The following is a 15022-nucleotide window of genomic DNA, read 5'->3' as shown; positions in this document are numbered from 1 at the left end:
TTTTTTCTCTTTTGATTAGAAAAATGAGTTATTTATGGATATAGTCCCTAAACTTCCTAATATTTTTGAAACTAACCCCAAGTTTCAGAATCTTACACTTTAGTCCTTAAATCAAATAATTTAATTTAATAAACTTTTAATTTAATTTTGGGGTGTAATAATATTTATATTATTGCATTGATTATTTAAATATAGTATGGTGTTGAAAACATTTTAATGTTTCGATATAACAAATAAAGTGCTATTGAATTTTAAGATTTTATATTCGATTTAGTTATTCGAATATTATAAATATTACTCCAAGTTTCCAAATTTCAATTTTACTCCTTAATTAAATGAAAAATCGTGTTTCACTCTTAAAATATTTTTCAAACAATTTTTACAAAGTATTTCGAACCATAATCGAGTCAAAATTGAGTTTTAAATAGGGTAGTACCGATACCTCATTGGACAGTATCGATACCCCCAAAACATCCATTAATGAATAAGAGAAGCTAGCAATTCAAGCCAACATCTATTCAATATTCATTTTTCTTTCAAGAACACCATTTGTGCTCAATTGTATTTATTCTTGAGTGTTATTTCTTTGCTCTAGAATTGTGCAAACATTCTACCTTGTGAGGTTTTTCTGTAAGTTTACAAAGTTAATTTGTAATTTTCTCTTTGAGAAGAGAGTGTCTCAAGAATTTGGGGTATAATTCTTGAGGGAGTTGTAAGGTTACTCTTTTTCCTCAAAAGAAAGACAAAGTAGTGATTTTGTGGAAAATCCTTAGTGTGGATAGCTAAGGTAGTGGATGTAGACTTCGGTTGAGAAAGTCGAACACCACTCTAAATCCTTGTGCAAATCTTTTCAATTTTCTGTCAAAGCTTCCACCAAAATTGTAATTGCCAATTCACCCCCTCTTGGATATATCATCCTATCGATTAACTCAACATATGGTATATTTCACGTTGGTTAAGAAGAGCTAAAACTACCAGCGGAGGTTGGTTCAAGTGGTAAGCAACTTGATATCGCTTAAGCAGGTCTCGAATTCAAGTCCTTATGTATGTAGAAAATCTCCGCTGGGAGACTCACCCACCGTAGCCAGGTGTGCGACCTAGATTGATTCGGATTAGTCAAAACAAAGCCTTAAGAATAGAGAGGGCAAAAAAAAAACAGAGTTAAAACTAGTACATTCTAAAAATACAAGTGTGAACCATACTATTTTTGCTCTCAAGTTTTTTTTTGTTTGTGAAAACACGTTCTCTCTCAACTAAACCATCATAAATTAAAAAAAAAAGTTACTAATTATTAAAAAAACCCGAAAAAGTTACCTTTATCTTATACATGCATGGTTGTTAGACACCACACCAATAAATAAGCCATTAAATTCGCTAGAAATGCGTCATTCTAAGTTCTTTAAATTTCGTCTTGTTTTTCATCTTTTTTGCATCACATCCAAAAATATTCTTATTCTTGTTGTTCAATTTTTAAAATGAAGATGACAAAAGTCGATTTTATTATATCCTAGTTGACGTTGATTCTCTCTAATCCAATTTATGGTATGAGATGTTACCAAAGATACGAAAGACGATGTAATACAACTTCCTTCTGAAGCGACAAAAATTATATCAGAAGGACTTGAAGAAGCCTCCAAAAAAGGGCTTGTGAAAGATATGGGTGATCATTTTGTTCTCACATTTTCCCAGCAACAAGAAGATGAATTTTTCACTAAAATAATCACAAGGATCGTAACATAAATGAAACGTAATAGATTACCAAATTATCAAGTATTGAAAGATGCACTTTTTCCGAAGGGATCGAAAACTATGGACCTCGATGCTAAATCCGAGTTTATTCGAGCCATTAAAGATGCAATGAATAATGCCAATATAATTGAGCATGGAGCACGATCAACAAAACGTGAGCTCTAATTGCCTTTATTGATGCACCGGCAAGGCTATGAAAATTTCTGTGAAATGTTATAACTAATCTGAATGTTACAAGTGAAAAGTTATATGCCATAGGCTATATATCTTAGTTGTTAAAAGTTGTATATTTTGAGTATTGACCCATTCAAATAGATACCTATTTGAATAGTCATGTTTTTATGTTACATATACACTCAAATTCTAATCGGTAATTAAACTAAATTTTATTGCAATTCTAGTTGTTGAGGATTACTTGGTAATTAAGTTTATTTAAGTAAGAATTATCATAGAGTAATGTCATACCCTGAAGTGCCACTTAAATTTTTAAAAATTTGTAACTCTTAATTAAACTATAGAAATTGAAATTTTAGGACTAAATTGAATAAAATATAAAATTTGGGGGTGAATTAATTTTTTTTTGAAAGTTCTATGTCACTTTCATAACCTAAATTCCCTCCTAAATTTTTGAAATTTACAAGGAATGCCCTCTAAATCTTATCTTTTTCTACTTTTATAATAAAGAAGAGGTAAATCTACATCGAAGAGAATCAAATATATACTTAGCGCTAGAGATGGATCGAGGAAGGAGCGGTTACCCCATATGCTAATTTTAAGGGCCATCTAATGGAAAAATAAAATAAATGTTTATAAGTTTAATGCAATATGAAACCTTTGACACATTGCCTTCCAAATACATGCATAATCATTGAGCCAACAATTGATCTTCTTATTTTTTTTAAATAGTCTAAGGTGATTATAAGAGTAATATATGCTTAGAATCTTTTTTAATTAGTACAACTCACGCATACCTTACAAACACAGTTGTCAAACTCAAACCTTAAAACAAATAACACCATTTTTAATTATTAAGACCGCTTAGTGAATTCACCCAACAACCCATCTCAAGAAGAGAATGTCGTATGTTTTTTTATTTATTCAGTCGGATTTTAGGACTTTTGCAATATATCTTTTCGTCCCTTTATAACTTAGGGTTTGATTTAAAAGAAACTATGTGTATGTAATCTCCTAATTCAATTTAGACATTATGGTGGAATCGTGAAATTCATAATAATTGTTAAAGTGACTCTTAAAAATAAATTAAATATTTTAATTTATTAACGATATAGATAAATAAATATTTAAAATCAGACACACGCCCCAAATAAAAATAAATTTAAAAGTACGCTTCTTAATCATATTTGTTTAGAAAAAGTGATCTGAAAATAATACTAAATATCAAGTAAAAACATTAATAGATTTGTAAAATGATATTCTTAAGCAGATCACGGAAATCATGTACAGTAGCAAAACGTGTCAACATAAAAAAAAAACTTGAGTACAGACGGGGATAGATTATTTTATGTAATTTTTTATTGGTTATTTAATTTTATATACTCTAAACTTTTAATATAATTTTTTTTAATTCGTACTGTGCTGTGTGCGTGATGCAGAAATCAGAATTCAACCAAAGAAAATACAGAAAGCAAATTTAAGATAGTTTTTACACGAACTTAAATATATCATAAACCATGAACCATATAGAGCAGAGCTATATGCAACCTGTAAAACATTTTCATTTACTTTTGGCCTTTCTTCCATAAAACACCTATCTTTTTCAACATGTTGCCATTTTTCTTCTTTTGTGAATCATCATCACTGTCTTCCGAGTTCGGTGAAGCCGATATCAGGTTATGGTTGCTATCAAAAGATATGATCTGGTCCATATGTTTCCCATTGTTCCCCGTAGAAAGCATGGCAGTGGCTGCTTCTGCTGCTTTTCTCCATTGATGTGACTGAACCTTTATTTTCCTTAACTCGGCCTCCATTTCAGTGTTTGCTGCTTGAGCTGATTCGAGCTGTTCGGTCACAAAGTCTGCTCTTTTGCTACTCTTTTTGGCTGCTTCGGTTAGTTTGTCGAGTTTCTTCAGAGCCTCTTGCTCTGCAGACCTTGCTGCTTCTAATAACACGGCAGATTCATCACTAAGTTTATTACTATCCATTTTGAGCTTTTCGTTTTGGTCGATAACACTGTGCAACTTGATTTCTTTGGCTGTTAAATTTGCTTTCATTTCGGATAAATCGGCCTCTAACTTCTTCAACTCCATTGCAAGTTCCAGTTGTTTCTCGATCTTCGAATTCAGCTCCTCATTGTCAGTCGAAGTACTCAGCAGTTCAGTCTCCTTATCCATTAACTTCGCTCTCAATTCTTCAACTTCAGCTTTCGTTTTCTTTAATTTGGCTTCGAGTTCCGATTCCCTCTGGCATGATTGTGTTCGTATGCATTCCAGTTGTTCATTAGCGCTTCTAATTTGCAATGTGCTCCGGATATATTCTTCTTGATACCTTATCTCAGATGCATCCAATGCTGATCTCAATTGACCGGCTTCAAGTTTTGTGAATTTAAGCTCCGTCTTGAGCTTCTCCATCTCCTCTTTTTCTCCATTGTTGCTGCTATTAGTGACGAGTTCCTCCTGGAGCTTGCTCACAAGTCCCTCCAGCGACTCAACTCTAGCTTTTGAATCCTCGAACTCCAGTGACAATTTGTTGTAAGCTTCGGTCCCTTTCATGGCATCGGACCGGAGCACGTCTAAGGTTTATTTGCTGCTTCTAGTTGCATTTTGGTTTTGTTAACATCTTCAATGGCCATGGTTTCAGATTCTCTGCAATTAGTGATATTGGACTTGAGTTTTTCGACCAAGGCGAGAGTTTCGGTCAGTTCAATTCTCAAGTTCTGAATCTCAGAATGTGCAGATTCAGCATGTTTAATTTGAATGGCTTCGGATTCATATGCCTTTTCCAGCTGTACTTTAAGCCTTTGAATTTCATTTAAAGCAGAAGCCAAGGCAATAGAGTCCATCTTTTTCTGCTTCTGGACAGCGTCGAGTTCAGACTGCCACGCCCTGTCTCGGTCTTGTGAGATTTTCCGGAGTTCTTGAACACGATCATCCTCAGAGACAGAAATTTCCAGCAACTGCTGTTCGGATTCTTCGAGCTTGGCTGACATTTCCGATAGCTGTTTTTTGGCTTCCTCAGCCTCTTGCAAGGCTTGCCTCTTCCATGATTCGGATGCGGTCAGTTGGTCTTTCGTCCTTTTTAGATCATCTTGAAGCTGATTGAGTTGCTTCCAGTTCGCTCACTCGAATCGGACGCTTCTTCTAAACTCGAACGACAACATTCAACATTTCATCAATGAGGTATCCAATCCAGTAAAAATGGAAAAACATCATGCAGAACTCATGGCAATAAGCATATATAATTAGACTCAACCATTCAAAAGTGACCAAGCAAATACCTCAGATACCGGACTCCTCGACGCTTTACGCTCATTAACCTTCAGACCCCTCTCTTTATGTGTCTTACTAGCAGGATTCAGCGACGAAACAGCTTCAGCATCAGATCCTGACATCTTCATTTGATGAGCAGTACAAGGAGCCGCGGAAGATTTTCTCCGAGGCACTTCTAAGGAGCTTGTTTTACTGTCAAAAACAATGCAATTCTATCATACAAGAGGCTCTTTCAAAAAGGTTATAACTACTACAACAACTTTTCTATATAATCAATCATAATGCACGGCGGATCGAACATCAATAGCTTACTAACAACTTCATGATTAAGCAATCACCCACCTCAAAGAAGTAAATGTTGCAGCATTTCTTCAAGCACAAGTATACACATACACACGCACACGCGCGCACACACACATATATATATATATATATATATGTATGTAAGTAATGAGAATCTTACCTTATGTTAGGGGTCTGCATGATTTATGTATGAACCCTCAGAAACTGCAAAACATTGGGGGGAGAATCTGATGATATGAATAAAGAGGAAGTGCAAAGCCAAATGGTGTTGATGTATATACAACAAGGCCTCAACAACATTCAATCAGTACAATTCCTTCAAAGAAACTCAACACAAACTACTTCCACTACTACAAACCAGAACCAAATGCCATGATTTAAGAAGGAAGATAAAACAGAGCAAAAAAGAACAAAGGTTGCCATCAAATAAGTTCACTGAATTTAATTATTCAAAACAAAAAGATTTTTTTTTTCATTATATAAAAGAAAACCGGGAAAAAAACAGGGTATTGTTCAGTCATCGGTGATCTAAGCTCTAAAATCTAAATAAGCCTGGAAACATGAACACCACATTGCTGATAAAAAGGAAATGTAACCTCAAACATTAATGTCTAATGGAAAGGATCAAGTATAAAACAAAGTTGGGTTTTTACCTGAAGGATGATGGAGAGATGATGGAGAAAAACCAAGCTTGGAAAAAGGGTTGGTTTGTTAAAAGCTTTCGTTGGAGATGAGGTTCTTTTTGCTATATGAATTCTGAGTTGCCTAAGGACAAGGCCAGGTGTTTTACCTTTGTTTTATATGTATTCTTTCATTGTTTTACCGTTTTTGTTGAATATCTCAGTGGGAAGAAAACGCAAAGGCGATGGCTCATAGGGACGTTTACCTATACACGAGATTGTGATTCATTAAAGCACCACGCTCCTTTCTCACACGCCCTTGGACGCTCTTCACTCCATGATTTTTGGTCCCTTAGATTTTTCAAATTTAAGACTTAATCATTATAATTAGTTTTTTTTTAAATAATATTTTTGGGTACATTTTATTTTTTAATATTAATAGTAAATTCAAAATGTTTGACCTATATGGATATGGATGGTCAAATGATCCGAAATTAATAAATTTTGATCTAATTAAATGTTATAAAGTAGAGTTTTTTTTATTTTTAATTTGAGTTAGGTTATGATTGGATCGAGTTCGAATTTAATGTGAAAAATTCTTGACCCATTATAATATTATAATTTTTCTCTATATATTTAGAGATAATTACTATAATGCCCCTATATATATATATATCAATTAGCTTCTTATTTTTCTGAATAAAAATGAGAAAAATGTGTCGGGTCATGTAGGAGATGAGTTTTATCTTAAAAAATTAGATCGAGTTTAGAACGGATGAAACTTTTTTAAATTCGAGTTGAATCGAATGTCAGATCAAAATATATTACTCAAATCAAGTTTAATTTTAGATAAAATTATTTGGATCGAAATCGGATTAGCCAAAAATTCAATCCGTGACCATAATTAACATAGCTGATTATTTCTATTAAAAATATTTATTTGTATTTTTCTTTAAAAAAATCAACTCATCATGTTAATATAATATATTTTTTCTGTCAGAAATTTTAGAAAAAAACCTGATAAATATTTTAATTAGAGTATGAAATTAATTATTTTAACTAGAATACTACAGAAGTAAATAATCAATTTATGTCAAATTACAATAGGACTAAATATTAAATTTAACCAGATAGAGTGACCGAAACAAAAATTTGACCATTGTCTATGATTGGCTGTTGAGGCTGGTTGTCCAAAGATATTTTTGTGCCTACTCAATTTCTTTCGTTTCCTTTTTAAACTCTAATTAATCCTCTCTCTCGTAAATTGCAATCAAAGCATATAAACAAGTTGATTCATCCATAGGGTAGTGACATCATTCTAAGAGATTGGTGGTAGTCACATATGAATTAGGACCTCTCCCGCAATTTTTTTTTTGAAAATTTTATATGTTTTATATATTATTATTGATGATATATTTTTTATCTTTAAAATTTTATACATTTATTCCTCTTAAATATTACTATAAGTTTACTCTTAACATAAAATATTATCTGGGTCCTTGAAGATAGTATTGAATTTCTTTTGAAACCTTCCTTTGTCGACAGTTGTGAGATACGAATGCAGTAAAACATGTCATTCTCATGAACATACCCTCTTATTTAGGGCATCTTGTTTAATATGGTCCCCATAAAATACACCATTTTGGGACCATATTGCTTATTTCATTTAAATATTTCGCTATCAAAAGTGAAATAAAACTGCCCACCAACATTTTGTTAGCTCTCATGTGAGCAAAACAAATCAAGTTTTTAATAATAATTTTAAAGCAATATTCAGGAATAAAATGAGGGTGGGAAGAGCAGATGTCCCTGCCAATTTCAAATTAATATATATTTCAAATATTTTTTTTTATATTTTCTATTGATAATCTGATTTCACCATCTAAAATTTTATAAGTTCTTTATATCTTAAAATTTTAAGAATTCGCTACCCTTGACACAAAATCTTGCTTCTGTCCTGACAACATCCTATATCTTATATACTCAATCACTGACATGGATTTTTGTATAATTCTTTGTTGGAATTCTTACTCGGATTCAAATTATTATTTTTTATACAGTCTGATGTGATTACAAGATAATATATGTTTATAGAATTTCTTAATTATTAACAATACACTCACCCTGCAAACACAGCTGCTCGAACCCAAGACCTCAAGAAAAAATAACACTTCTCTAACTACTGAGGTCGCTCAATAGATTTGGGGATTCCAATTATTAGATTGCACTAAGATTATATGTGTCTTGCATTGTAATGAACCCTTCCTTTTCTTTCTCATCTATTTAAGGATAGATACTAAGATTAGTAAGTTTGTGGGGGACGAAAAGATGTGTTTTCATATGGTTTAGACCTTTGCTTTGATTGCAATGAAAGCAACAAATGTAATAATCTTTTGCTTGTGATCTTGATCACTTCCGATTAGACATGAATGGACTAACAAAAACAAAACGACAACTCAATTTTAGTGTATTTTCTCATTAAATGAGAAAATAAAAGAAAAATGACAAGAGAAAGCAATCATTTGTACGCTTTTTAAATGATTAAAATTCATTATAATAAAATTTGGACTAAGATGAGATTTGATCGAGTCGAGTCGAGTAAAATGATTTGAGTTAGTTAACTTGACAAGTCCTATTTTATCATTCAAACTTTACTTGAAACTTTTTTTTAATTCGAGTCGATCTATTTGAGTTTATATTCAAATTTAATTGTACTTATTTAAAATATTATGATACGAATTAATTCTAATTTATCAATTTCTCTAATCATACAAGATATACATATTTATTTCTTCATGTTCCTTTTCGTATTGTAATGTTATTTAATAAATTGGTTATAATCTAAAATTAAAAACTATATTTATAATATCATTATGATATTTTGAGGATAAAATATGGTATCAAGTATAAAAGAGTCAAAGAATTACCGTAAAAAATAAATTGAGTAAAATACAAAATTAAGGAATTAAATAAAAAGAATATTTTTTAGAAATAAAAACAACTGATTTTATTAAGAAAGAAAAAATATCTAAAATTACAATGAGAGTTTGCAACTAGAATCATAAACTAAACACATAATTACGATATTCTCGTAGTCATTACCACAAGAAACTAGCCACCTAAGATCATATAAAGACCATACAATAAAAAGGTAAAAAATTCATCCAAAAAACTCAAATAATAGGTAGATGCGAACAAATTTGATTGATACGGCAAGCGGACCACAATAAGGAGTTTAACTACTGAAAGAGCATTGACAAACACAAATCATAGAAAAAAATCGTGAGAAAACTATCTACAAACGTAGGTTGCGTATCCAAATCCAATTTGAGGGTCCAAAACAGGGAAGATCAATGGGATAACAAATGAGCACAATCTAGATCAGTCGCGACAATATCAAATTCAATCTTAAGAAAAATAAATGACAAAAACGGGGGTAGTTTTGTTCTACGATAGCCTAATTTAAGGCTAATTTAAGACGGTTCAATCTAAAATGTTATCATGTTCAACATAAAAATTTATACAAATTTATAATATTCTCGGTTGCAACTAAAAAGTTACATTGCATGTACTTAGAGCTTACAACAGAAAATGTTATGAAGAATGTAATATTTTATATTGTAATAAAAAATGTTATTGTGTCCAATTTAAAAATTTACGTTCTTAATAAAATTTTCAGTTGCAACCAATTTTTTCCTTTTTAGCCTTATGTTAAAAATTGTATTTTAGAATTTCCTCAAGAACTGCCAAACTACCAAAATATGTGCCAAAAAGCATAAATAAACTGTCAAAAGATAAAGATAAAACGTGTTATAAAGATAAAATTATTAGAAACAAAATAAAAAAATACGAGATAAAAAATAAATAAATACCGGGAACGACAATCAACACTAAAACTAATGTTGCCGCCTCTAACCAAAGATGAAAAAGAAAGGAACAAACCAATATTTTAGAAGAAAGGAGCGGCGGTAGGGTTTTTTTTTAATTTTAAAATTTAAAGTAATATATATTGCTAAAATTAGGAATGGAAGTTAGATAGCTATTATTCTATGATGTATATAATTGTCATAAACAACGCAAGAAATTTCCATAAAATGATCTTGGACATAATTTACTGTCAATCACAAATATAATTTGTCACCTGAAGACAAAAGCACATGTAAACAAGGATGTAAGAATTGAGAAGGAAATTTTTAGATGACAGAAGCTAGCTGATCCAGCAACAAATTCTACCCCCAGCGACTTAAAAATCTTTTGACAGTTGAATTAATTAGAAATCAAATGACTATAAATAATTCCTCTCTGCTTCATTGTATGGTTCATATGGACGTCATCATCTGTTTTTGATTAGAAATAATCGACTGCACTCAATATTCACCACTGCAACATCTGTATTGGTGATGCCGCTGTCAACTTTTGGCGGACCTTAGTGCCGCCTTGGCCTGGCCGGTGAAGGCGGATAAGAAAGCCGTTTCTTAACAGATGCAATCCGCTCTTTCTCGGGTGTTCCGCTTGGTTCTAGTCCCAAGGGACTTTCTAATCTCGTGGTCTTAGCTCTTGCAGACTTAGTTGGTACCATGTAACTTGGAAGCGTTGGAGAGTTCAAAAGGCTCTCGTCGTCATGCACTGAGGAGCCTGCAATGCTGTGTCTCCGGTTTCTTATGGACTGCATACTGACTATGCTTCTTGTGTCGTCATCCGGATCGACCATGCCACTCCTAGGGCATGCTGACTTCAGCTTTTGGGCAGATATGGATGCTGACTTAGGAGTAGAAGGGGACAAGAGGCTCGAAGTTCGGCTAGGCTTTTGGCTGGCCTTCAGGGTTTGCTTATCCGAATTGAGTTGGTAACGAACATAAGCTTTGCTGATTTCTCCTCCGAAGTTGCTTCGTGCACTCTTTGTGGATGACTGGTCATTGATCTGTTCCTTTTCTCTCATGCCACGACGCCCTTCCCATGGCCGGGCTGCCATCCATCGTTCCATCCAGCTCCATCCCCACGAGGGATTGTTCGGATCCATGAATAAAGGATTCATAGATCTCGAACCATTCTTCCAGGCTTGCTGAAAAAGTTATTTGTAGGTGTCAGATACTTGAATATCAAGGTACTACTAGAGTACAAGTTTCCTGGAGAAACTCCCCCCTTAAAAAGGACTCATGTTTGAGCATCAGGCAGTACATATACATTAGAAGAAAGAAACTGTTTTTCGAACTTGAAAACGTATGTTCGAACTTCGTTATGAAGTAATTCCTACAGCACATATTACCTGATGAGTAAATGAGTATGCCATGGCCCTTTCTCTTTTCATGGCAGCCTCATGTTTTCTCAATAAGCTTGCCTCAATTTGTTCCTTTGACTGCACACTGTCATCCCACTCTTCGCCCATCTGTTTAAAGCATCGAAACCTATGATTGGAAAGCGAGATCTAACTAATAGAAAAGCGACATGGTACAACATATATGTATACACCTCTGTCTGGTGCACATAATAGCTTAATCTATCATCTTATCTGTTTGTACATCAAAGAGAAAGGGGATTTTACCTGCAAGTTCACGAGCTCTTTCGCGTGTCTCTGCAAGAGTTGCCTCTGAAGAGCCTTATTTTCTTCGGTCATTCGTATTCTCCTAGCATGAATCTGACACTGCAGACGAGAGAGAGTTTGCATACACCGAAGGCCACTGGCTGCTTGCCTTTTGACTGCAGGCACTTCAATCAGGGATTTCAGCCTAACCAGTCCTCTTAAGGCATACAATGCCCTTTTTGCCTGAAAAATGAAGAAAATCATGATCTGCAAGCTATTGATCCATGAAAGTTTGATACTAGACTTAACTCATCATCAAGAAACAGTTTCATAAATCCTGCAGGATGAGTTAGATGAACCGAAGAACGGCCGGATCTGATCGATCATTGTAATGAATAAGAAATAATCAAGCAAACAACTTCATGAGGAAAAAAGGAAAAAGTTGCAGCACATACAAGGTAACCTCGGAAAGCTGTTTGAATTTTGATTGCTGCCACTTCCTCCTTAGACTTCCCGGCAAACCTGACATCCGTATTTAGTTGACGCCGAACTGCCTCGACAGCAACCTGAGATGGAGCGGCCGGAGCAGTGGCAGGGTAAGTCTGCTTGCTTAACTTCGCCTCGTCAGGCTGAGGATGAGGGGATAATTTGACAGTTTCTAGACTGGCTGCATTAGAACCAGTGGGGTCCAGAGGCATCTTCTTCTCCAAAAACTCTTCTTTGGATTTCTGAAAAACATATCAATCAAGAATATTGAAGACTGAGCTAACCAATGAAACTACATATGATCCTTAGCTGAATGGACATCTCCAAACCTGGTTTTTCTTTTCCTTGGACTCTGAGATGAAGGCTTTCTTCAGAGAATACAACCATTTCCCTTTCTTCCCCATCTTGCTTTTCCTCACTATGATCCTTTTAAGAGGCAAAATCATGGGAAAAGAAGATAATTCATTTACATCTGTTAGCAAAAATCTAAACAAGTTTTTTAAACTTTTTCATGTTCAATTCAACTTGAGCACAATAAGGCCAAAACTCGAAAATCTCCATTTGTATTTAGCAAATTGGGGAACAACCCAGATTTGGTAAGACAGTTTAACAACGCCAAGCAACAAAAACTTCAAACAGAAATGAGCTAAAAATGAATGTTTTAAGATTGGGATCCATTAAACAAAAGTAGCAAAAAAGTACCTGAGAATGCAATGCTCAGATCTCAAAGAACTTGAAAGGTACTCTTCCCTTCCTTTTCACAAAACAATAAAAGAAGAAAATAAAATTACGTTTACAGATTAAGAAGAAGAAACGGCTGTATTTTTTTTGAGGCTTCCTTATCTTGTTTGGTTGAAAAGAAAATAAACTTGTGTTTTTCTTTCCCAAAACTTAGTAACCATGTCTCTTAAGGAAACAGTTAAATAATGCAAAGCACTTATTTTTTTCCTGTCGTTTTCAAATTTTAATGTCACTTAACTTCGGTAGATCTGTGTAAAGTGAAAAACTGAAATTTTTAACTGTAAAATATCCGACATGTCTGACAGTTAAAAATATATTTTCTTGGCATATTATTTCCTTTTTTATTACTTTCAAAATAAAAAAAGTGTTTACAACAAAAGCACCAATTGGATAGCTTAATTATATAATATAATAGTAAAGATTAATTCCATCTTACTTGTTTAAAAAAGGTTCATTTAGGCTGAATTAAAAATATATATTTAATTTTGAGATGGAGTAATTAATAATTATTAAATCAGGTTAAATAATGTTTTGATCATTAGATTTTTTAAAATTATAAAATAATCATTAATGTTTTATTCAATTATGAAATGATAATTACACCGTTAACTATATTAGTTAAGGGATTATATAGCATATTAAATTAATAAGTAATATCTTATTTGGTCTCTCAATTGTAATTAAAATTTATTTTTAATATTTTAAATGATAATTAAAAATAATAATTTTAAATATAAAAATTCGTAATTTATTTAAAATTATAAAAATGTTTTTATAAATTGTAATTGTATATTTTTTAAATAATATTTTTTAATAAAACCCTTCGTATTTTTATTACTTAACACAATCATCCATAACTGTTAAGATTAATATATATTTTTATGCTATGAAATTTTGATCATTCGACCATTATCTCATTAAATTATAGCCGTTGGATTCGAAAAAATTATTGTGGGACCTCTACTCGCATAAGCAGAAAAGCTTTGAATGAGTAAGAGATTCACCCATCAAATTAGATGTACGACACGAGTTGTTCCGGATTAATCAAGATAAACATTGGAATCGGAAGCAAACCGAAAAAAATCCAAATTACTAATGTGAGTTAATGATTACCTATGCACTATTTAATTTATGAGTAAATTATACAGGTGACCACTAAATTATTGTCTCATTTCATTTTGACCAATAATATTTATATATTCAATCAATTTGAATATAGTCACTATATTAGAGGATATTTTCTTATTTTTTGTTTATTATTTATTTAATATATTTATTTTCCCTCCTATAAGGTGGGTGAGAAAATGAAGTGTGGCCAAGCAGGATTTGATCCTAGGACAAGGGTATGGCAATCCCACACTTAAACCACTTAACTAGGGATGTAAAAAGATAACCCAACCTGTAAAATTGACTGAAATTGATTCGAGTCAATTATTTGTGACCTGAGCAGTGGTGATATGAAACCGACTCGAGTCTGAACTGGTGTTTACCTGAACCTTAGTTAGACCTGAAAATTGTGTATTTGAACCCGACATGCACCCAATCTGATAATGACTTGAACCTGATTTGAACTGATAATATGATAACCGAACCTGGCCTGCATCTAAATGAAATGAACCTGACCTGCATCTGAATGAAATGAACATGAACTCGAGACTAACCTGGTAAATAATTAGTATTACCCGACCTATTATCAACCTAAGCTGTTATAAACCAAACATGTAATTGACTCAACATGTAAATGATCCGACTTGCTATTGAGCTGATTTGATATTTACCTGACTTGATGTTTACTTGACTTATAAGTTACAATTAGGGTACGTTTGTTTCACTGAAAACATTTTCTGGAAAATGTTTTCCATAAAATGAATTACATTTTCTAAAAAACATTTTCTAGAAACGTTTTACGATGTTTGGAAGATGTTGTTTAAACAATTTTTCCACTAGTTGATGAATTTTTTAAAAATTATTTATTACAAATATTAAATACAATAAATATTATTTATCATAAACTTAATATTTTATTTTTAAAATATTAAAATAATTATTTATTATTAAAATATTATTTTATAGTTTTATTAATAAATATTAATATTGGTATATTTTATTGAAATAAAAATATTATAAATTATATTAATTATTTAAAGTAATAGTGT

General features: G+C 32.4%; 1 protein-coding gene and 1 pseudogene across 1 annotated transcript; both read right to left on the bottom strand.

Annotated features, from left to right (window-relative positions):
* Window positions 1–3388: 3388 nt before the first annotated feature.
* Window positions 3389–6220, bottom strand: LOC120188127 (annotated as a pseudogene).
* A 4058-nt stretch (window positions 6221–10278) lies between these two features.
* LOC120188146 (protein IQ-DOMAIN 1-like) lies at window positions 10279–12913 on the bottom strand. The gene is made up of 6 exons (XM_039191659.1): window positions 12828–12913; window positions 12455–12551; window positions 12095–12367; window positions 11661–11882; window positions 11385–11504; window positions 10279–11180 (listed from the first exon to the last, which is right to left on the bottom strand). Exons 2-6 carry the CDS (start codon window positions 12527–12529, stop codon window positions 10545–10547), a joined length of 1326 nt encoding a protein of 441 aa, XP_039047590.1. The 5' UTR covers window positions 12530–12551; window positions 12828–12913; the 3' UTR covers window positions 10279–10544.
* Window positions 12914–15022: the final 2109 nt, after the last annotated feature.

Source organism: Hibiscus syriacus, unplaced genomic scaffold (genome assembly GCF_006381635.1).
Source record: "Hibiscus syriacus cultivar Baekdansim isolate YM2019G1 unplaced genomic scaffold, ASM638163v2 tig00116939_pilon, whole genome shotgun sequence".
Lineage (NCBI taxonomy): Eukaryota > Viridiplantae > Streptophyta > Magnoliopsida > Malvales > Malvaceae > Hibiscus > Hibiscus syriacus.
Note: the sequence above shows the minus strand (reverse complement) of the source record. Positions and strands in the feature narration are given on the sequence as shown.